This window comes from Pongo pygmaeus, chromosome 9, assembly GCF_028885625.2.
Source record: "Pongo pygmaeus isolate AG05252 chromosome 9, NHGRI_mPonPyg2-v2.0_pri, whole genome shotgun sequence".
Classification (NCBI taxonomy): domain Eukaryota; kingdom Metazoa; phylum Chordata; class Mammalia; order Primates; family Hominidae; genus Pongo; species Pongo pygmaeus.
Genome location: NC_072382.2, coordinates 70,930,754 through 70,953,820, shown reverse-complemented (window position 1 = coordinate 70,953,820; position 23,067 = coordinate 70,930,754). Strand labels below are relative to the sequence as shown.

General features: G+C 36.1%; 2 protein-coding genes across 3 annotated transcripts in view; both read right to left on the bottom strand.

The window, feature by feature from the left end:
• Positions 1–23,067, bottom strand: part of HBE1 (hemoglobin subunit epsilon 1) — a 250,894-nt gene that overhangs the window by 34,682 nt on the left and 193,145 nt on the right. The gene's annotated exons all lie outside the window — the stretch shown is intronic.
• On the bottom strand, positions 19,810–20,748 carry LOC129008867 (olfactory receptor 51B2). Its single transcript, XM_054441323.2, has one exon. It carries the CDS (start codon positions 20,746–20,748, stop codon positions 19,810–19,812), a length of 939 nt encoding a protein of 312 aa, XP_054297298.2.

Below are 23,067 nucleotides of genomic sequence, written 5' to 3'. Positions count from 1 at the left end.
GAGATGGATACAGGAAAGGTGAAAGGACTTTTGAAAGGGCTGTTACTTCAGGGGACACTGTTGATAACAAAAATGTCAGTCTAGGCACTGCAGTAGCAGAGACTATGTTCATATGGATACTAAAAACACTGCTAACTAACTTGATCCACTGAATTATGACCTGTGTAATGCTTAACGCGGCAAAACTTATCTACCTCCACAGGAGTAATGTGTATATCATTATAAGTTCTCTTAACCTTCCAATGTTGCCTTATAAGAGAATGGATAAATGCCAAAATTTGTTGTACAGGATAAGAGCTAACCATTTATTTGGATCTACTGTCACCCAGATAATGGACCAGATGGAGGAAGCCGGAGGAGGCCTGATTATTCTTAAACTATAGTCATGTTTTCAAAACCTGAGCTGCATTTGGGACATTCAGATGCACAGGGTTTTATTAAAACTGTGTGCTAATTACTGGGGAAATAGCTAATACAGTTTATAAGTATATTTTATTGACCTAAAGATAGCCCTCTATTTAACATCTGCCATCTCTAGCAAAACAGCTACACTGGCATTTAATTGTGGCAAATTTGGTAGTACCAGAAACTGTCCACATACCCAAATATTCCAGGGAGAATAGTTGCCCTAATAGTTTAGGGAGTCTCCTAGGATGTGATACATGACAATAGTGACAGTCATAACTTTAGTGGAATTTGTCACTCTCAGGCAAGCATAGAGGACCCCTGAGGGATGAAAAAATGACTGGCGCTCACTATTGTCTTGCCCCTTTCTTAGTGCCTTTGGACTGATTCTTTGACAGCAACTATCCCAGAGTCCTCAAGAGTTTCTGAAGGTAACATAGATCCATCATCCAGATCTTCTTCAACTTGCCATGCTGACAAGAGGCTTAGAAACTGCTCAGGAAACCATTTATAAAGACATAAACTAAAATGAGAAGTCTAAAAGAGAATATTAAGATCATGTTAAAAAAGAAAATCTTCTGTTTAGTTCCAGATAATCTGCAAGCACCCTGTACAATCAGTGTCCCCTGAATCCACTTTTTCATCTCCATGTATTGCTCCAAAATTGTGTTCCTATAGAAGAAATTAATAAATATATCAAAATAAATATTTAAAGTCAACTGACAATGGGAAGCCATGAGATGAAGACAAAATATCTGAAAAATCTCAGCTTTTAAGTGACTTTTTAATATCTCACCTTAAGTACAAATTAAAATAGAAGAGGTGGCCGGGCACAGAGGCTCACGCCTGTAATCCTAGCACTTTGGAAGGCTGAGGCAGGTGGATCACGAGGTCAGCAGTTTGAGACTAGCCTGGCCAACATGGTGAAACCCCATCTCTACTAAAAATACAAAAATTAGCTGGGTGTGGTGGTGAGCACCTGTAATCCCAGCTACTCGGGAGGCTGAGGCAGGAGAATTGCTTTAAAAAAACTGGGGGGCAGAGGTCACAGTGAGCCAAGATTGTGCCACTGCACTATAGCCTGGACGACAAAGCAAGGCTCTGTCTCAAAAAAAAAAAAAAAAAAAAAAAGAGGTTTGGAGAGAAACAATGGAAAACTAGGACAAATTTTACTCTCAGTAAAAAGAAAGAAGATCTCAAAGGAGACAGAAAAAGAAGCAGGCAGAGATGTAAGTGGATAGCAAAGTTGATCCGTATTTACAAAAAACAATGAAAATGGAAGTTTATAGGAGTGGATACTATGGTAGTTTAATAGTGAAAAATATAGAATTATCAATTAATATAAACATAGAGGTGTTGATTGTTTTGGGCAACTAGATCTTTGGTAATATTGACAATTTCAACATAATGGCAGAAATAATGCCTAATGACTGTGACAAAAAGTGAGTAAAAAGCAGCTGGGCATGGTGGCTCATGCCTATAATCTCAGCACTTTGGGAGGCCGAAGAGGGTGGATCACTTGAGTTCAGGAGTTTGAGACCAGCCGGGCCAACATGGTAAAACACCATCACTACTAAAATTACAAAAATAAGCCAGGTGTGATGGCACATGACCATAATCCCAGCTACTCTGGAGGCTGAGGCATGAGAATCCCCTGAACCATGGTGGAGGAGGTCGCAGTGAGCCGAGACTGCACCACTGCACTCCAGCCTGGGCAACAGAGAAAAATCTGTTAAAAAGAGAGAGAGAGAGAGACAGAGAAAAGTGAGAAAAAAGAAAGTGAAGACAATGTATTATTTTATTTATATTGTTATGGTGAGGAAATTGAGCCTCAGACAAGTTAAGGAATTAGCCTAATATCACGCAACTAATATGTGTCATAAAGGAATTCAAACACAGGTTTATCTAACCCAAAACCCAAGTTCATATTCTCAACCAATGTCCATCAAATGGAAATGGTTAAACTTGCTTGCCGTATTTGAATCCTTGGCTTTTCTTACCTGAGCCACAGTTTTCTCTTTGTGGTTTCTGAGCATGACCTGAATATTGGTTGTTTGCTATATCCTCAGTATTTATTCTGAATTCTGATGAGAGATATATTTGTTAAAGAAACAACTCCCAAGGGGTAATTCTAGCTCATTTCCACATAGGATATTTGGGAATAGTGTACCAAATAATTCTCTTTTCCTCCCCAACCTGGGAAACATCTGGGCCACTGAAATTGGTCCCCATGGCCTTTATTTTTTCTTTGGAAGGACAGTCTCTAAGAGAAGTTGTGTCTCTAACATTAGATGAGGCATGACCTAAATGAGTCACTCTCAAGTGTTCCATTGGTCTTAGAGTGGGAAGACCAGTCACTTTGTCTTTGTAAATGTTAACATTTGAAGAACATTGCCCCTTTTCAAACTAGATTATATTCTCTAATTCAACCCTTTACAAAATCCTTGAGCCACCACCAAACTTTTTGTCTTGATGATTATTCATCAGACATTTATTTATTCTTTCTATTGATTCAAAACTCACTACCCTACCCTGAGCTATCTCATTCATATATATGTGGGTTTCATTTAATTATTTAGTATATGTATATATGGTATTTACTATCAATATATGTATGCATGTGTGTGTGTGTGGTTATATATATATTCACAGAGAGACAGTGAGTGAGAGAGAAAGAGAGACATATACTTCTCTGAAACATATAATATCTACTCCTTATATTTAGGTCTGATCTCCAGAATAAAAAAACCATGTATTAGCCATTATATTCATACATAATTTTTTTCTAGATGTATAAAGGTATCTGCTTTAAAAACCCTAAGACTTCTTTCCTGATGGGTGAACCAATATCAACAGTCTTTTAAATGTTTATCATGTAATTATTCCTAATCCTGGTTTATTTCCTATGATGCTTCACCTTATTGAACATAATAATCCAGATGTTGTCATATTAGTCCCATTCTGAAATCTTTTTCATTGGATTATGTGCTGAGTTTCTATTTAAGTAGTCTAAGACTGTGCAGATACACAACTCTACCCTAAACTCTTATCTCAAAACATGTCAAATTAAAATGCATATTCTACATAATATATGTGACACTCTCAGCAAGTTACTCTATTTACTATCACCTGTTTATACTTAGGGGAAAAAAACTAAATATCCTCTATATTCAGGTAAGATTTTGCCAAAACGTGATTTTAGGTCATACAGCAATAAATGCATTCCAGAATTCATTTTGCAGAGCCTGTTGATTCTAGACTTGTAGCTAAGAAGTGATGGCTTGGTAAATAACCATATCATAAAGTCAGTTCTCTTTGTACTCACAGTAAACAAAACTTCTGAAAGATTTTAAGTGAGTGTCATTTTCAGTGCTTAAAATTGAGCTTAACATATAGTGAGTGCTCAGTAAGTACTAGTTAAGCAAATGAGTGCTATTCTTGTCATCAAGCCGTTGGTTTTGTAGCCAAATTGTAGACCTTTACAACCCCTACATTTGTTTGTAATAAGATTACTAGTTCAAGTATGCCAAACAATGCTATCTCCTTTTCTTTATTGTTTAGTACTTCAATGTCTCCAATTTTTATATCAATCATGGTTCAGAGAAAAATCCATAACAACATCAAGAAGAAAGATTTTTTAAAGTTTCCTTCCTTCCTTCCTTCCTCCCTCCCTCCTTCCCTCCTTCCTTCCTTCCTTCCTCCCTCCCTCCTTCCCTCCTTCCTTCCTTCCTTTTTTCTTTCCTTCTTTCTTTTTCTTCCTTCCTTCCATCCTTCCTTTCTCCCTTTCCTTTCCTTTTCTTCTCTTTTCTTTTCTTTCTTTCCTCTCTTTTGAGACAGTGTCTTGCTCTGTCACCCAGGATGGAGTGCAGTGGTGAGATCATAGTTTACTGAAGCCTTGAGATTTTAGGCTTAAGCGATTTTTACACCTCAGCCTCCCAAGTAGCTGTGACCATATGAGAAGAGACACTTATGTGTTTTTTTCCTTCTTAGTACTTTGGCTGCAAGTGAGTCTCAAGGTAAGATGTTTTAAGCACTTATGGAACTTATATTCTCCCATTCCAATGAAAAGACTACTTTGAAAATGTTTTTGTTGATGTCTAAATACACCAAGTCTACCATTTCCTGTGATCTATCTATACTACTAAATAGCTAGACCAATACATGAAAAGAAACTCTTATTCTCAATAGAGAACTGTACCCCAACAATAATATATCAGACATTATATGTCTTTTTTATCTACTTTGTGTCTTATCAGTTATATTACCATATAGGAAGAGAAAGAAAATTATAATTGAAATCACTGCGTACCATCTCACATCTATGCAAGGCAATTAGCCCTAATAGTACAGGGACAAGGCTGAAAGGAGACATTTTAATGTGTTGAAGGTATGCAGTAAAACTTGTTTTCTGGAGATTATGTTGAAAGAAGTTATAGTCAGTCAATCTAATGAGGTTGTGGAAGATGAAACAACTAACCTGGTGCTCCTGGTAATGACTTGATACCTGCAAAGTGTCTAAATATGTATAGTGGAGTTGATAATATAGTCCAATTGCACTTTGGACCCCTGCTGAGTAAGAATTTGTGTCAACTAAATAAAATGATAGGAAATTGTATTTCCCCAAAGACATTTTGGAGACGTTCTCCTTCAGCACCAATGGTAGCACCTGGAACTGATCATCCAACTTCCAAGCCAAACAACTTCACCCATAAATCTACATTCCTCCAATCTCTTTCCTCCATCATGGAAACAGCCCTGCATATTCAAAAGTGAGTGTCCCTCTCTTATACCTCTTCAGAGAGATTCAAATATTGTCATATTCACAATCCACAACCGGCCCAGATAACCGTTCAGTGATGCTGGTCATCACTGAAGATAGATTGAATCTCCCTTTCTTCTTGGACATAAATTGCAGGTTATTGAAAAAACTATAACTTGAAGTTTCACAGCAGAAAGTTGGGATCTTTCTCACTAAGCATGAGAAAAACTAACAGCATTTTAATTTGAAGGGCCTTAGCCAACTTAACTGAAGTCCCTTCCACCTAAGATAAAGCTGTAAAAGGGGAGCCTAGATGTATAATTTAGATATTGGAGCAGCATACAGTATCAAAATACCTCATGAGCACCAAAGAAGCCATACATTTTTTCACAATTTCTATTCTTCCAAAATAATAACTTACAAAGACAGTCTTTCCTCTGTCATAAGAACCTGCACCCAGGTCAGCAAATCAAGATGGAAATGATCTGGGTTGAAATTTTCTACCAACACACTAATAAACATTAGGAACTTACTGGGCACATTATGAGAAACAGAGGAAGTCTTTGGGGGATAACCAGATTTTAAGATTTGTGTTTATACTCAGTATCAATAGCTTAAACATTGTACTCGATAGCATATAATTTTGCTTACAACACGCATTGGGTAAATAATCGGTTTTACAATTGATTCAGTATGAAAGTTTTAATACAAGGACATACAGAAAACTTGCGCCTACACCTATTTTTTTAAGCAGTCCATAGATTGGATCTCATTTCTCTCCACATTTTTCTGTCTTCCCAATATAAAACTTTACTCAGGCTGGGCGCGGTGGCTCACGCCTGTAATCCCAGCACTTTGGGAGGCCGAGGCGGGTGGATCACGAGGTCAGGAGATGGAGACCATCCTGGTTAACATGGTGAAACCCCGTCTCCACTAAAAATACAAAAAAATTTGCCTGGCTTGGTGGCGGGCGCCTGTAGTCCCAGCTACTCGGGAGGCTGAGGCAGGAGAATGGCGTGAACCCGGGAGGCGGAGCTTGCAGTAGGCGGAGATCGCCCCACTGCACTCCAGCCTGGGCGACAGAACGAGACTCCGTCTCAAAAACAAAACAAAACAAAACGAAAAAAACTTTACTCAGTGAAGTCCAGAGCAAAGATTTGTTGCAAACAAATCACCAGTTCTTATATTTCTCCGTGAAAACGTACCTGTAAAATGTGAATGCCATATATTTTTAGGTCTGGAAGGATTGCATTATCTTTTATCTGTGTTGTATTATCATAAAATCTGTAGTTGAGTGAAAAAAATTTTTAAATCATTTCTTTAACTGAAAACTGAACCCAGGAGGCAGAGGTTGCAGTCAGCCGAGATCAAGGCACTGAAAACTTCCTTTCTCCAGAAAGCTTGTCTCATTTTCTTCTTCCATGGAATATTCCAAGGAATATTCTTTGAAAAGCAGAATATTCAAAGTGAGAGGAACTAGTGAGATATATTTAGGTAGAATCTGGGCATTTTGAAGGGAAGACATCAATAATTCACAGTAGCCAAGGAATAGAAACAATACAAGTATCTGTCAACAGATGCGTATATAAATGAAATGTCTTATATATAGATAGAATATTATTTATCTATAAAAAGTAGGTCTGACTCATGCTACAACATGAATAAACCTTAAAAAACTATCCTAAGTGCAATAAGTCATATGCAAAAGAACAAACATTGTCTGATTTCACTTACATAAACTATCTAGAATAGGCAAATTCATAGAGACAAAAAGTAGATTAGAAGTCACCAGAGTGTAGGAAGAACATGGATTGGGGAGTAACTGATTAATCAATACAGAGTTTTTATTTGGTGTAATACAAAATTTTAGAAATAGTGGTGGTGATTGCACAACATGGCAAATGTAAAAAGTGCCACTGAATTATGCATCATAAAAAGGCTAAAGTGGAAAATTATATATATTACCACTATAAAAATAAAACAATAAATGTATTTCAATTCATTAAATTTATTGTGAAAGGTTTAAAAACAAGAGTTTGAGGTTAAAAATTATTTCTAAGATAAAATATTAAAAGATTTATTCCAAATGTGCAGGTGTCCACACACGCATGCAAACGCAATTATATATATACATACTAGTATAAAGTCTCTTATATCTTAAAGACCATTTATTTGATTTTAATAAATAGAATAGGATGGTTGACTCAACAATTTCACCTGAGAGAAAGAATCAAGCATAGATTATTTTCAGTTCCATATGGTCCTCCTCAAATATCTATGATTGGACATCTGTGAAGGCATGCTGCAAATCTAGGGTAACTAACATAAGCACTTGTGAAAAAACTTCATTTTTCAATAAATTCTTGTTATTTGCTCATCTGGTAATTCAGAATTTAGTTCATCTTCCTATTTATGTTTGTATCAGATTATCTGGCTCTAACCAGTTGCATCATATAATTGGTATATTATCTCACATTTGGCAGTATTTTTTGGACTGCTATTTTAAAACTGGGTCTACTTCAGTGAATGACATCCAAGAAAAACCCAGATCTATCCTGCTTTCTCCTAGGATAGGGACCCACTGTTTCACTTATTCTCCGACCTTCTTTGGGTGTCATCAGCTTCAGTTCATTTCTGTTGTCTTGCATCTGTAAATTATCATCATTTTCTGACATATGTCTTGCCTTTACTATGACTCTTCATGATCAGGCAAAAAGAAATACATACTGAACATGATTTGAATGAATGATTTTTTTAATTATTAAGCTAATATTTTGTTTTTAAAAGTCTAGTTATACAGTTTGAAATACTTCCTTCAATTGCTTTCTTAAATCACATGTTCATTATTTTGACTCATTCTCAATGTCCCACAACTTTAAAAATTATAATGATTCTTCTTATTTATAGACAATACATAATCAGTGACTGCCTTTCTTTTGGCACTGCCTTTCTTCCAAGAACATGTCAGAAATTGATGGTGATTTTTGCTCCTCTCCAACTCTTTCTTTCCTCTACTTTTCTAAATAACCTGTAAACCTTATTATATTTAGATCTTAAATATGTCATATCTCTCCATTACCATTTCCACTTTCCTAAAGTGAGTTACTATTATCTTTCTTCAAATTACTCTAATATTCTGCCCTTTCCCTGCCTCCCTCAATTCCATTTTATAAATAATATTGAAGTAATTTTAAAACATCAGTGAATTATGCAACTTCTTTCAGTAGCTTTCCATGACTCTGAGTAGAGACTCAAACTCTTATGATGACCAATAAGGCCATTCCTTCCCTCTTCAGCCTCTTCTCAAAGCAAACACCCTCTTCCAGTAGCCACCTTCCCTAATATAAACCAGCCTAGCTGAGGTCTCCACACACATTCCTTTAGTCTGAGAATATTCTTGTCTGTATTTTCACCAGTTAGTTTCTAATCCATTTTCAGGTCTCAGCTGAAGGGACACTTTCTCAGGGAATCTTACCTTTATTTCAAGCCATAACCTCAAGCCTTTTTTGAGACCCACACTCTCCATTCACTGTCTTCTTTCTGCTTTATGATTAATCACAGCACTTGTTTTAAATTTGGATTTCTTTTATTTTTTGAGTCCCCAATTATTTGAAGACTTTAAGAAGAAAAATGTTTTGTCTATTTGCTCTCTTATATCATTTTTGCTTACCAAGGTGACCCATAATAGTGCCCTTAAAAAAATTAACCAAAGGAATGATTAAATATTAGTGGTGTTTCCATGAAAATAGGCACATGAGGAATGATTTAAAGTCCTACTCTCCTCCAAACACAAACTCTTTTAAACATAGGATATGTACAAATAAATTAGGCAAAAGTATAAGAAAAAGATATAAATAAACCTGAAGTCAGCAAGGGCTTTGATAGTATGGCTCCAATACTTCAATAGATAAAGTAAATAATAAAATAATGTATATGTAAGCATTTAAATTGTGTATACAGCAAGACAAACAGAAAACTGGGAAAGTATGTACGCTAAAAATAAAACACTAGAGATAATACATAATAAACTTCTTAAAATTGATTATAAAAGGATGAAAATTAGCAAAATATATGATCGAATAAATCCTAGTGAGATTTCCAAGTCGCTGCAACAAATTGAGATCATTTGTGATTTATTAGAATAAAAAATAAATTGAATATACAAAAAGGTTATATTTCATCTATTGGACATATCAGAAATGTTTTTATCCAGCATTTAGAGAGAACACAAGATCAAAAGAAACACATTAACTCATGAAATGAACAAATAGACAATTTATGAATTTAGAGTCTCTACTGTAAAGCTTTATAGATGACATTGTATCATTTTGAAAGAAAACTCAAGACACCAAAAGCAATTGCAAAAAAAAAAAAAAATTGACAAATGGGATCTAATTTAAATTGAAGAGCTTCTGCACAGCAAAAGAAACTATCATCAGAGATAACAGACAACTTACAGAATAGAAGAAAATTTTTGCAATTTCTCCATCTGACAAAAGTCTAATATCCAGAGTCTATGAGGAACTAAAACAAATTTACAAGAAAAAAACAACCCCATTAAAAAGTGGGGAATGACATGAATAGACACTTCTCTAAAGAAGACATTCATGCTTCTAATAAACATGAAAAAAGCTCAACCTCACTGGTCACTAGAAAAATGCAAATCAAAACCACAATGAGATACCATCTCACACCAGTCATAATGGCAATTATTAAAAAGTCAAGAAACAACAGTTGCTGGCAAGGTTGCAGAGAGAAAAGAATGGAATGCTTTTACACTGTTAATGGGAGAGTAAGTTAGTTCAAACATTGTGGAAGAGAGTGTGGCCTTTCCTCAAAGATGTAGAAGCAGAAATAACATTTGACTCAGCAATCTCATTACTGGGTATATACCCAAAGGAATATAAATCAATCTATTATAAAAATACATGCATGCTTATGTTCATTACAGCATTATTCGTAATAGCCAAGACATGGAATCAACCCAAATGTCCATCAATGATAGAGTGGATAAAGAAAACGTGGTACATATATACCATGGAATAGTATGCAGCCATAAAAACGAAAAAGATTGTGTTCCTTGCAGGGACATGAATGGAGCTGGAAGCCATTATCCTCATCAAACTAACACAAAAACAGAAAACCAAACACACATGTTCTCACACAGAAATGGGAGCTGAACAATGAGAACACCATGGACACTTGTGGGGAACAACACACATGGGGGCCTGTCCGGTAGGGGGTGGGGAGGAGAGGGAGAGCACCAGGAAAATAGCTAATGAATGCAGCAAACCTGCATGGCACACATTTACCTATGTAATAAACCTGCACATCCTGCACATGTACCCTGGAACTTAAAATATGTTATGTTCGTACAAAAGTAATTTCAGTGAACCGCAATTAGCTTTGCACCTACCTAATAAGTTGAAGGAAAATAAAATCTATCTATATATTTTTTTAAAAAAAGGAAAATCTACCCTGAAATAGAGTAGTTTTGAGATTATAGTAGAGTTCCATTACCTCAATCCACATGCTATAATTCATCTTTATATAGCCAAAACTAGATCTGCAATTGCACATTTTTCCTTATGTAGGCTTTAGTTGAACTAGACCGGCCACTTGACTCTTCTAAAATGGTACTTTCAGTTCTTATGAATACAGGTTATGAATAACCATATTTTCCCCGATTATTAGGGCATTTATCTACATATTTTATCTCCATATTCAATAGTATTCCACTTTCCTAGTATCTCTCAATAGATAGGTAAATTATAGATATATCTCCCTCGATAAACCTTTACATCTACATATGAATACATTTATACATATATTTATGTATTTATCAATTGATCAATTGATGGATACATTCATTGTATTATTGTTCCATGTAGCTTTTCACTTTAGGTAATAATTAAAGCCTATCTAACACTGATACAAGAGATATTGGGTATAAAATAAGCTCCTTTCCAATTACTCAAAAGGCCCAGAAATCGTGAAGATCACAAAATTCTGAAAAAAGGTCTCAAGCCATTCTGTGCCCAGAAAATAGGCAAACAATTTTTCTTTGAATCTGCTTGGTTTTATGCTGTATATAGTAGGGTTCATGAATGGAGGAAAAAGAAATGAGTCATTAGCTCACAGTAATGTGCATCACATGTGGTGCATGTTTCCCAAACCTGTGAATGAAAGTCTCACTGATCATGGTGATATGAAATACCAAGACACAGCTGATATAGGAGACACACGTGTTGAGAGCTTTGGCTTGCTCTTTTCTGGAGGCAATACCTATAACTCTTTTAAGGATCAGGATGTAAGAAAAGACAATGATCAGAGCATCTAGGAAGACAATCAAAGCAACCAGAATAGCTGGGTATAAGTGATTGAATGTATTATCAGCACAGGCAAGTTTCAAGACATCTTGATGGAGACAAAAGGCACGGAAGAGAACATGGGAATGACAATATGGGAAGCAATGGAGTGGCAGAATTGGAGGCATGAGGGATAAAAAGTCCCTCATAAGTAGCCACAGTTCTATCTTCATCACCCATGATTTAGTAGAAATAGAGTTATACCTGAGAAGCATGTGGATGATAATGAAACGGTCATAGGCCATTGACAGGAGAATACCTGATTCTGCAAGTGGATAATGGGAGTGGATAATGTAAACCTGCAAGAAGCAGACCCCATGGATAATCTCTTTGTGATTCATCCACAAGACGCCCATTACAGTGGGCATCATGGTCAATTTCACCATGAGGTCTTTCCTCGCAGTGTGGCAAGGAAACAGTACATGCGTTCATGAAGACTGTGGTCATGCTTGATGAGGTAGAGGAGCTTGCCATTGCCAAGAAGGATGCATACATAGACAGCAAAGAAGGGGATGGAGATTGAGCGATAAGTTGCCTCCAGTACTGAAAAGCCAGGCAGCAAAAAAGGAGCCATGGTAATATTGGGCCGCATCGTGTGTTCACAAGTGGCAAGTAGCTTTATAGAACCTATTACACTGAAATCCCTGCTGTATCAGTTTTACTACCTTCTTGTGAAACTATATCTCTGCAGCCTCAATCCTAATATTCATATTTAGCAATAATTTATTGGTACATGCATGAATATGCAACAATTTTCTTATAGAAGAGCAATACATTTATAGACTGTGCTAGAGATGAGGAATGATGATCGTTTCTTCAGTTATGAATAATTTAGGTAAGTAGTTAAGCATTCTTAATTTAAAAAACACATTTTAAAAAATACATCATGCCCCTCTGTGGTGTGCTTGCTGCACGATGTTTGAAGCAATAGTAACAAAAAAGAAGGCAAATATATGCAATTAGATAATAATTGTACATAGTTAACCTGCTGCTTAGTTTAATTGCATATTTGGATACATTTAAACTTGATTTTTATTTTATGTTTCACAATCATGATACAGACATAGTGTTTTGTTAGGAAACTTTTCTTTTTTAGTTTTGAAATAGAATGTTAATGTTTTATGGAATTCTAACAAAAGCCATGAGCCCTCTATGGAGAAAAAAATAGACAAAAGCAGGTGACGTCACATTTAGTCTAAAAATATTCACACGTTTTCCTAAAGCTAATCCATGAGCACATTTGAAACTTCAAGCCTGCCTTGAAACATGTGTTGAGATGAAAAAGTCTGTGCTTTAGGTGTTGGTCATCCCAGATGGAGTATGTTCCCCTATGCAGACCTCTGAAAATCTTCCTATCTTCTCTTGGCTGCATCTAACATAAGAAGGAAGAGGAATCATTCCTTATTCCTGTTCCTGGCACTCACCTACACTGTCATTTTCTTGCTGGAATAAGGACCCATTCCTGCTCTACTTGAAGACTCAGTTCAGACACTCACTTCTCAAAGACTATTCAAGAGACCAAATTAGAGAGTTTATGTACGTGGAAATCACTTCCCCAGAGTTTCCTCTTTCCAAATACTCAGAAGAACCCTTGATCTCCCTTCCCTCCCTCCTCTGTCTGGGAGAAGCAGGGACACTCAACCAATGTCCTCGGAACTTTCAGGTATTTCTCCAAGGATGGGTGAGAAAAGCTGCATACTCCAATGCCACCTCTACATTGGGATGCCAGGACTTAATTATGTGACCCTTCAGGACCCTAAGCATCAGTACACAGTATATCCATGTGTGTACTTTGCACTGTCTGTCTCAAGGACCAGAGGGATACTAACTGAATGCAGGGTCACATGTGTCTTCGTCCTGGAGTTTATGAATTTCAATTGCATTGTGGTCTTTCCTGATACTTTGGGAAAATCAGTTCTGATCTGCAGGAACCTCAATGGATCTATTAACAGCCAAGTAAATGAAGGGCCTATTATATTTTGTCTTAAAATAACATTGTTTATATAAAAATCACTGCCCATTTCATACCAGGTTCAGGATGATAGACTTGTTTTTATTTGTTTTTCCTTTTAAATTTTCAACATTTACTTTAGATATAGTGGGTACTTGTGCAGGTTTTTTACATGGATATATTGCATCCAGTGGTGAGCATACTATTCAATAGATTTTTAACCCTCTCCCGCATCTCTCCCTGCCCCTTGTAGTAGTTTGCAGTGGCTATTGTTCCCATGTTTATATCCACGTGTATTCAAGGTTTAGCTGCCACTTATAAATGAGAATATATGGCATTTGCTTTTGTGTTCTTGCGTTAATTTGCTTAGGATTATAGCCTCCAGCTCCACCCATGTTGCTGAAAAGGACATGATTTCATTTTTTCTTATTGCCACATAGTGGTGGTGTATATGTAGCACAGTTTCTTTATCCCGTCCATCATTGATAGACACCTAGGCCAGTTCTTTGTATTTGCTATTCTAAATAGCATTACAATGAACACGCAAGTGCATGAGTCTAGTTGGCCTAATGCTCTATTTTCCTATGGATATATACCCAGTAGTGGGATTGCTGTGTCAAATTGTAGCTCTGCTTTAAGTTCTTTGAGGACTCTCCAAACTGTTTTCCACAGTGGTTGAACTAATTTACATCCCTATCAACATTGTATAAGTGTTCCCTTTTCTCCATAGCCTCATGAGAATCTGTTTTTTTGACTTTTTAAAAATAGCTATTCTGACTGATGTGAGATAGTATCTCTTGTGGTTTTGATTTGCATTTCTCTCATTAGTGATGATGATCATTTTTGTATATATTTGTTGGCTGCCTGTATGTCTTCTCTTGAGAAGTGTCTGTTCATGCATTTTGCCCATTTTGAAATGGAATTGTTTGCTTTTTGCTTGCTGATATGTTCGTATTCCTTATAGATTCTGAATATTAGACCTTTTCCGGATGCACAGTTTGTGAATAGTTTCTCCTATCCTGTAGATTGTCGGTTTACTCTGTTGATAGTTTCTTTTGCTGCACAGAAGCTCTTTTTTTAATTATTATTATACTTTAAGTTCTAGGGTACATGTGCACAACGTGCAGGTCTGTTACATATGTATACATGTGCCATGTTGGTGTGCTGCACCCATTAACTCATCATTTACATTAGGTATATCTCCTAATGCTATCCCTCCCCACTCCCCCCACCCCACAACAGGCCCCGGTGTGTGATGTTCCCCTTCCTCTGTCCAAGTGTTCTCATTGTTCAGTTCCCACCTATAAGTGAGAACATGTGGTATTTGGTTTTTTGTCCTTGTGATAGTTTGCTGAGAATGATGTTTCCAGCTTCATCCATGTCCCTACAAAGGACATGAACTCATCGTTTTTTATGGCTGCATAGTATTCCATGGTGTATGTGCCACATTTTCTTAATCTAGTCTATCATTGATGGACATTTGGGTTGGTTCCAAGTCTTTGTTATTGTGAATAGTGAAGCTCTTTAGTTTAATTAAGTTCCACTTGTGAATTTTTCTTTGCATTGCAATTGCTTTTGGGGACTTAGCCAAAAATGCATTGCCAAGGTCAGTGTTGAGAAGGATATTTCCTGGATTTTCTTCTAGGGTTTTTATAGTTTGAGATCTTACATTTAAGTTTTGAATTCATTTTCAGTTGATTTCTCTAAATGGTGTAAGGTAAGAGTCTAGTTTCATTCTTCGGCTAGCCAGGTATTCCAGCACAGTTTATTGAATAGGTAGTCCTTTTACCACTGCTTGTTTTTTTCAGTGTTGTTGAAGATCAGATGGTTGTAACTATGTAGCTTTATTTTTGAGTTTTCTATTGTGTTTCCTTAGTCAATGTGTCTATTTTTGTAAAAATATCATGCTGTTTGGGGTACTGTGGCCTTATAATGTAGTTTCTTTCCTTTCTTTCCTCTCTTGCTTTCTTTTTTTATTTTTTCAGAGTTTCACTCTGTCACCCAGGCTGGAGTGCAGTGGTGCGATCTTGGCTCACTGCAGCGTCTGCCTCCAGGGTTCAAGCAATTCTCCTGCCTCAGCCTTCCGAGTAGCTGGGATTACAGGTGCCCACCACCACAGCTGGCTAATTTTGTATTTTTAGTAGAGACAGTGTTTCACCATGTTGACCAGGCTGGTCTTGAACTCCTGACCTCAGGTGATACACCCACCTGAGCCTCCTAAAGTGCTAGAATTACAGGCTTGAGCCACCGTTCCTGGCCTGTAGTTTCAAGTCAGGTGGTATGGTGCTTCCAATTTTGTTCTTTCTGCTTAAGATTGCTTTGCCTGTTCAGGCTCCTTTTGGTTCCATAAGAATTTTAAACTAGTTTTTCTAATACTGTGAAGAATGACATTGGTAATTTGATAGAAATTGCATTGAATGTCTAAATTGCTTTGAGCAGTATGGCCATTTAAATTCATATTGATTCTTCCAATCCATGGGCCTGGAAAGCTTTTATTTATTTATTTGTGTTGTTTCTGATTTCTTTCAGCAGTGTTTTGTAGTTCTCCTTGTAGAGCTCTTTCACCTCCCACAAACCATATGATCATCTCAATAGACTGAGAAAAACTTTTTGATAAAATTCAACATCCCTTCATGATAAAAACCTCCAACAGACTAGGCATCAAAGGAACACACCTCAAAATAATAAAAGCCATGTAGGAAAAACCCATAACAAAACCATACTGAATGGGCAAAAGCTGGAACTATTCTCCTTGAAAACTGTAACAAGACAAGGATTCCCATTCTCACCGCTCCTAGTGAACATAAAATTGGAAGTCCTAACCAGGGCAATCAGGCGAGAGAAAGAAATAAATGGCATAAAAATAGGAAAATAAGCCAAACTATCTCTCTTTGCTGATGATATGACTCTATACTTAGAAAATCCTACAGATTCTTCCAAAAGGCTGCTAGAACTGATAAACAATTTTAGCAAGGTTTCAGGATACAAAATCACATACAAAAATCAGTAGCATTTCCATACACCAATAAGGCCCAGGCTGAGAGTCAAATCGAGAGCACAATCCCATTAAGAACAGCCACAAAGAAAATGAAATACCTAGGACTTGTTCTTTTGATTAAAATTTAAAACCCAAGCAGGCACTAGAAAGAAAATATTTACCATGAATTCATACAACGCTATCATTACTACGTGAATATTAAAAACACATCAAATAAATTTCTGGGATCAGGGAACATTTTCCAGAAGAAATGTTACTTAAGCTGAGAATTAAATGCTACTATATTAGTAGTGTAGTAGTATTTGGTGGGGTAGTGCAATCATTGCATACAGGTGAAAAGAACAAACACAAAATGAAACAAGTAAGCAAATTAAAATTTTAAAAATGTACATTGGTAATGGGGCAAGATTAAATACTATAAATTCAAATAAAAATAATTTTATTCAAAATCTACATTAAGGAAGTATAATATCTCTTGAACAACAATACATGAATAAAAGCTTGAGAGAAAATGAATCTGTAGTAGTAGCAGGTTCTGATCACAATATATCTTGCAAATCATGTAAAACATTTTGACATTACCATAAGGGAATGAACATAAAACAAGAGGTATGATGAGTACTTATAATCAAGTAGTTATTGTTTAAAGTTACTATGGCTACAGTAGGAGAAACATGTTGGAAAGGGGGGAGAACAGGTAAAAGAAGTATCAGGATATGACAATACACGTGACAAATTGTGTTGGTGTAGTTTTGACTAGTTGTTATCAGTAGCATTAGAAAGGCTTGAATAGAAGAGAGATTCCGTGACTTAGAATAGAACTGAGTGATTGAAGGTGGTAGATTAAAGAGAAAGAAGAGTAAGTAATGCCACCTGAATTTCTGATTTTTGCTGAATGGAAAGTAGTTCCATTGACTTCCATAGTTATCACAAGAAGATAATGACTTTATTCACTAATCAACAGTTATTTATTGATTGGTCATTTTACATTAATGAGTGTTTTACATGCTGACTTTGTAGAAAAGATGAAGAGAATCAGTTTCAATGAAGTGCTTTGCACAAAGGATACCCTGGAGAAAATAACTCATATCATTTTCTTTTCTAACAGTTTCATTAACATATAGGTAAAGACAGGATATCATAATTGACATAGTACAGTGTCATTAACAGTCAGGTTAATCAGGTCATGTGGTAAAGTGGGAAGGCTGAATAAGGATATTATTTTGTTTTTAGAGAATTTAAATGAAGCTGTCCTCCTTATTAAAAATATGACAGAAGAGTGATAGCTGGTTTGGTTTAATGAAGTATTGGCTTGTGCCCTCAGAAGGGACTGTGTATCCTTTATCATGAAAGTTGATATTTCAGAGCACTAATAACTTAGGTTCCTTCTATGTAAAAGATGAAAAGTCTCAATGAAATAAAATGCTAGTGGATTCAGATCACCCTCTTAGAATCAATTTGAAAAATATTTTCTTTAAACAACCATGAAGGCACCAAGAACAGAGAATTCAACGTCTAAACCAGTTTAAGGACAATGTCATTAATAATAAATACATTTCCCAACAATTTTGGCTTCTTTCATCTTGGAAACAACACTGCTTATCCAAATTAAGCACCTCCTTATACCTATTCAGTGAGACTGCAATATTGGCATATCCTCAACCCACCATATACACAAAAGGCATGCCAGTGATGCTGCTCCATCATGGTTTGAAACTTCCTTATTTCTCACACATGTGGCAGGTAATTAAACTATAGCTTGGAGTCCTGGCCTTGGCCAGTTAAACTAAGAGTCCTTCCATCAAATGTATCACTGTAAATCAGAGAGCCTATCCTCAAAATTTAGATATCAGATAGGGATATAATATCACAGTAACTTGTGATAACCACAGCAACTTGTGATGTCCCAAAGCTTCTGTTCTACAAAGATGGCAAACAAAGGCAGGCTTTCCTCAGCTACAAGAGCTTCTGCATCAAGATAGCAAATCAAGATGGGAATTATCCGAAATGAGATTTTTCCATTAAGATGCTTAGATGTATTATAGACCTCGTGGTCACAAAATAAGGAACAGAGAAAGTCTTTGGTAGATAACTGACTTTTAGGATTTGAGTTTATATTCAGCATCAATAACTTGAGCATTGTACTCTGAGATAGGCTTTCCCGTTTTGAAATTTGTGGATGAAAATCCTGTTTCACAATTAAATCAGTCTTAAAAAAGCTTTTAGTACATAGTCATACAAAAACTCCTCCCACCACAATTTTTTAGTCATTGGATGAATTGAAATCCATTTCTCTCAATATTGTTAGTCTTCCTAATATACAGAATTTTACAGTAGATGTCACAAAAAAGTATTCATGGCAAAAGAATCACCATTTCTAATTTTTCCCTCTGAACATATATAAAGTATATATAACTTGTGAAGTAATGATGTCTCATATTTTTCATTCTAGAATGGCTATATTTTCTATTTTTGAATAGAGCCTTGACACTTCCTATTATTAGGTCAAGGGAAAAGTATGTAAAAATCATCTGAAGAGCAAACATACTCTTAAAAATTCACTTTTTACTTTTTTACAAGCTGACAAGAAGCTTGTCTAGGTTTTTCCTTCTAAGATTTTTTTGGGCAAAAGAATACTTATAGAAGAATGAGGTAAAGAGATACACTTTTATAAAATCCAGACATCCTGCAATGAATGTATTGAAAATTAAAAAGCTCTTATTGAAATACTCTGTAAGTGACTTATGACTGTATTTAGAAAATATTAAACGCGAATCATGGCCCTAGAGAGTCCCCTAACTCAGGGTAGAGGACAGTTAAAAGATAACCAACACTTACTTATTTAAAAGTAAATTTAAAATGTTAGTTTCTTATCACTATATTTGCCATGAGAATAATGAAAATTTTAAATAAGAATTTATTTCTAGAGAATGATGATCAACTTTTTTTTGTTTTTTACGCTTGTGTGCATTAGCCTATGCAAACACATAAACATGTATGCACAAATGGGCACACTGAGGCAAAAGTTTTTCATAGAGATTATATGTTCTGCCTTTTCCTCAAATTTCACTGAGGTGGCTAATTTCAGGTGCATTTGAAAGAAGAATTTAAATATAGACTTTTTCAGTTCCATATGGTCTTTTCAGTGTTCTGTCACCAGACATCTCCTAAGATATGCTCCCAACCCTATGGTAAAGTACTTAAGTCCTTGTGAGTGAAAACATTGTCTTCCAATATATCCTTCCTCTTTGCTAAGAAAGAACTCCAGACTTTCATTTTTCATTCTGGCTTCATTTTTGTATCTGTGTCTGATTCTCCAGATCCGAGTTTAACTACTAAACCTATGTTTAGATAAAAGGCGGATAATGCCATATTGTATTTGCTTGGTTTTGATGCTGTAGATGACAGGGTTCATTAAAGGAGGAAAGAGGAAGTAGATGTAACTCATGATAATGTGGACAACCTCTGGCACATTCTTCCCAAATCTGTAGATGAATGTCAAACCCATCACCGTAATGTAGAAGATAAGAACACAACTAATGTGGGAGATACAGGTATTGAGGGCTTTGGCTCTCTCTTCACCAGAGGCAATGCCTATGACAGTATTAAGAATTAGAATATAGGAGAAGAGGATGATCAGAGAGTCTAGGAAGATTGTTAAAGAGATGAAAATTACAGGGTAAAGTCTATTGAAAGTTATGTCAGCACAAGCCAGTCTCATGATTTCTTGGTGGAGGCAGAAAGCACATGTGATAACATGAGATTTGCAGTATGAAAATGAAAAAAGATGCAAAATTACAGGCAGGATGGATACAAAACCCCTTAGAAACACTCCCACTCCTAATGCTATGACTCTAGTAGTGGTGAGAATGGAAGCATATCTCAAAGGATTGCGGATGGCAATGAAACGATCATATGCCATTTCCAGGAGGGAACCTGATTCCACAACAGAAAGGGAATGAATAAAGTAAGCCTGTAGGAAGCAGCCCACACTGCTAATCTCCCTGTGATTCACCCATAGGACGCCCATTACAGTAGGCATAGTGGTCAATGTCACCATGAGGTCTGTGCCTGCCAGCATGGTGAGGAAGTAGTACATGGGCTCATGAAGACTGTGGTCATGCTTGATGAGGTAGAGGAGCATGCCATTGCCCAGAAGGATGCACACATAAACAGCAAAGAAGGGGATGGAGATCCAGTGATGAGCTGCCTCTAGCCCTGGAAAACCAGTCAGCAAAAAGGGGGCTGCAGTAATATTAGGCCACATAGTGTATCCACCGGTAAAGATCAGATTTCTTGAAACCTTGAAACCAGGAGCCTCCAATCTTCCTGCTTGGAGATGATTAACTGGTGTCATAAATTTGACTCTGCAACTATTTTCCTGAAGAAGAATAGCATGTACAGACTATGGTTTTTCCCTAATTAGAAAAAATAGAGTTAATGGTTCAATTTTTCTCAAATTCTAAAATTTTTCATTAATTTTAAATATATTATCCCTAACTATTTTGAGGGTACTTATAAATATTTGCAACAACAGTGATAACAAAAACACATAACATAAATATACATGAATGGATAATAATCTGGCTTAGTTGTTTTCTTGCTGTGATTACTGACCATTTGGAAATGATTGTTTTGTTTTAATTTTACATTTCACAATTAGGATAAAGACAATTTTTTCAGTTAATGCAATTTTTCTCTTTTTTTTGAAATTGAATGTGTTTTATGCAATATAGCGTGCATCACCATCACTTCCAATGAATTGCTTTGTCACTCTAACAGTTACTTGAGCTTGGCCACCAGAGTTGTGGGTCACAGACTAGACGCAGCTAACAAGCAGCGGACTTGTTAGACTTGCAGCCTCAGATTCTGTCCCTTCCAACATTCTGAATCAAATTCGCTTTTTTCAGGTCCTCAGGTGATTCCAGTGCAAAACAATGTCTGGGCATCACTGCTATAAGCATTTCATACCTAATCCATCTTTCGAGATAGAAACCTTTTAATGCTTCCATCCAGTTGATTTTCTCATTTTCTCCAAATATCTTCATACAATTATCTTTTTTATGTTTCTTTCACCATTTACTGGCTTTCTTTCTGCCACTTGCCCTTTCCAACATTATTTCCCATAAATAAATACTTAGCTGGTTTTCTGTCTCTTCTTACCTCTCTCTGCTTTTCCATCAACTCCAAACTCCTGAGGAACTGTTGCAGTTCTGTAACAGGTAAAATTATAATGTTTCCACAGCCTAAGGATGTCAGCCATCACTACTGTTTCTGTTTTCTTGGTTGCCAAAACCCAAGAGGGGTGGGGGAAAAAGAAGAAGCTTATTACTTGCTCTGCTGCAGTCTTACTTAACGATAAATTCAGAATCCTGGAGGAAAGTCTTTAGCACTTAGCAGTTTTCTTCATAAAATGGCCTCAGTATCAAAAATAAATCAGAATCAGAAGAAATCACAAAGCATTTCATATTGTATAAGGAAATGTTCTGATGCTACATCTGTATCAGCTCCTGTGAGTCAGGATTACTAACTTACTGAGATTGAAATCACCAACACTAGGGAATCCCTAAAATTAAATCACATTGAATTCATATAGACGACTGAATTATAATTATTACACAAATGTTGTTCTACCTTCAAAAGATCCTTCATGCTTAAAAACACAGATTGAGGAATAAGAGGATGTATGGAATGAGGTATAGGAGGAAGAGAATGGCAGATTAGAGAAAGGACAAATTGGTGACACATATTCTGAAGGGTAAACATAGAAGAAAGTCACATTAAAAATTTTTTTAAATTAAACAAAGTTTTAAAAAATTTAAAAAATAAAACAAAAAATTTTAAAAAAGAAAGCCATAAAATCTGGGATTCCTTTAAGAAAAAAAATTTATAACGATCAAACTAGATTTCCAGAGCACAAGTACTTTTTAAAATGTTTGTGAGCTTTTCCTTAAAAAACAATAACGTCTTTAGAGAAATTGGCCATAAAACACTTGAAACCAAAAAAGAAAGTTTTTTATTATATTTATGAGCAGAAAAAAATGTTTACAGTCATATCCCTCCATATCTAAGCTTGGGTCATTAAAAGTAAGACAGGCAAGGTTATGGTACCTCAAAGAAAATGAAAGGTAAATCATGTCTGAGATTTTGGGAATAAAAAGAAACACAAAAGAAGCCTGCCCAACACTGGGAAGCCCTTGATATTTACCCAGAGGTAGGCGTGTGGGGCTTCTAGGAGAGCTAGATACTGTCATCAAACTGAGGCCCACTATAAGCAGTGTCACCAGAGATGGAGTCATACTGTATGCATGCTCCCAAGGCTGCACTATGTGGCAAAATTCCATTAAGATGGCTTAGCTATTAACAAGTGTTAAAAAAATTATACTAGAAGCACAAGAACTAGTTTTTCTGGATAAAGGTGGAGCAGCTATGGCTGTGAAATTGATAGGCAGCTCTCAACTCAGAACATAAATGTTTAGTGATTTCCTAAGGATCTGGGGTCCTGACTTGATGTGTGATGATTTTTCCTTGAACTGATATATCATATATGAAGATATAAACAACCTGTAGGAGCTGCATTCTCCAA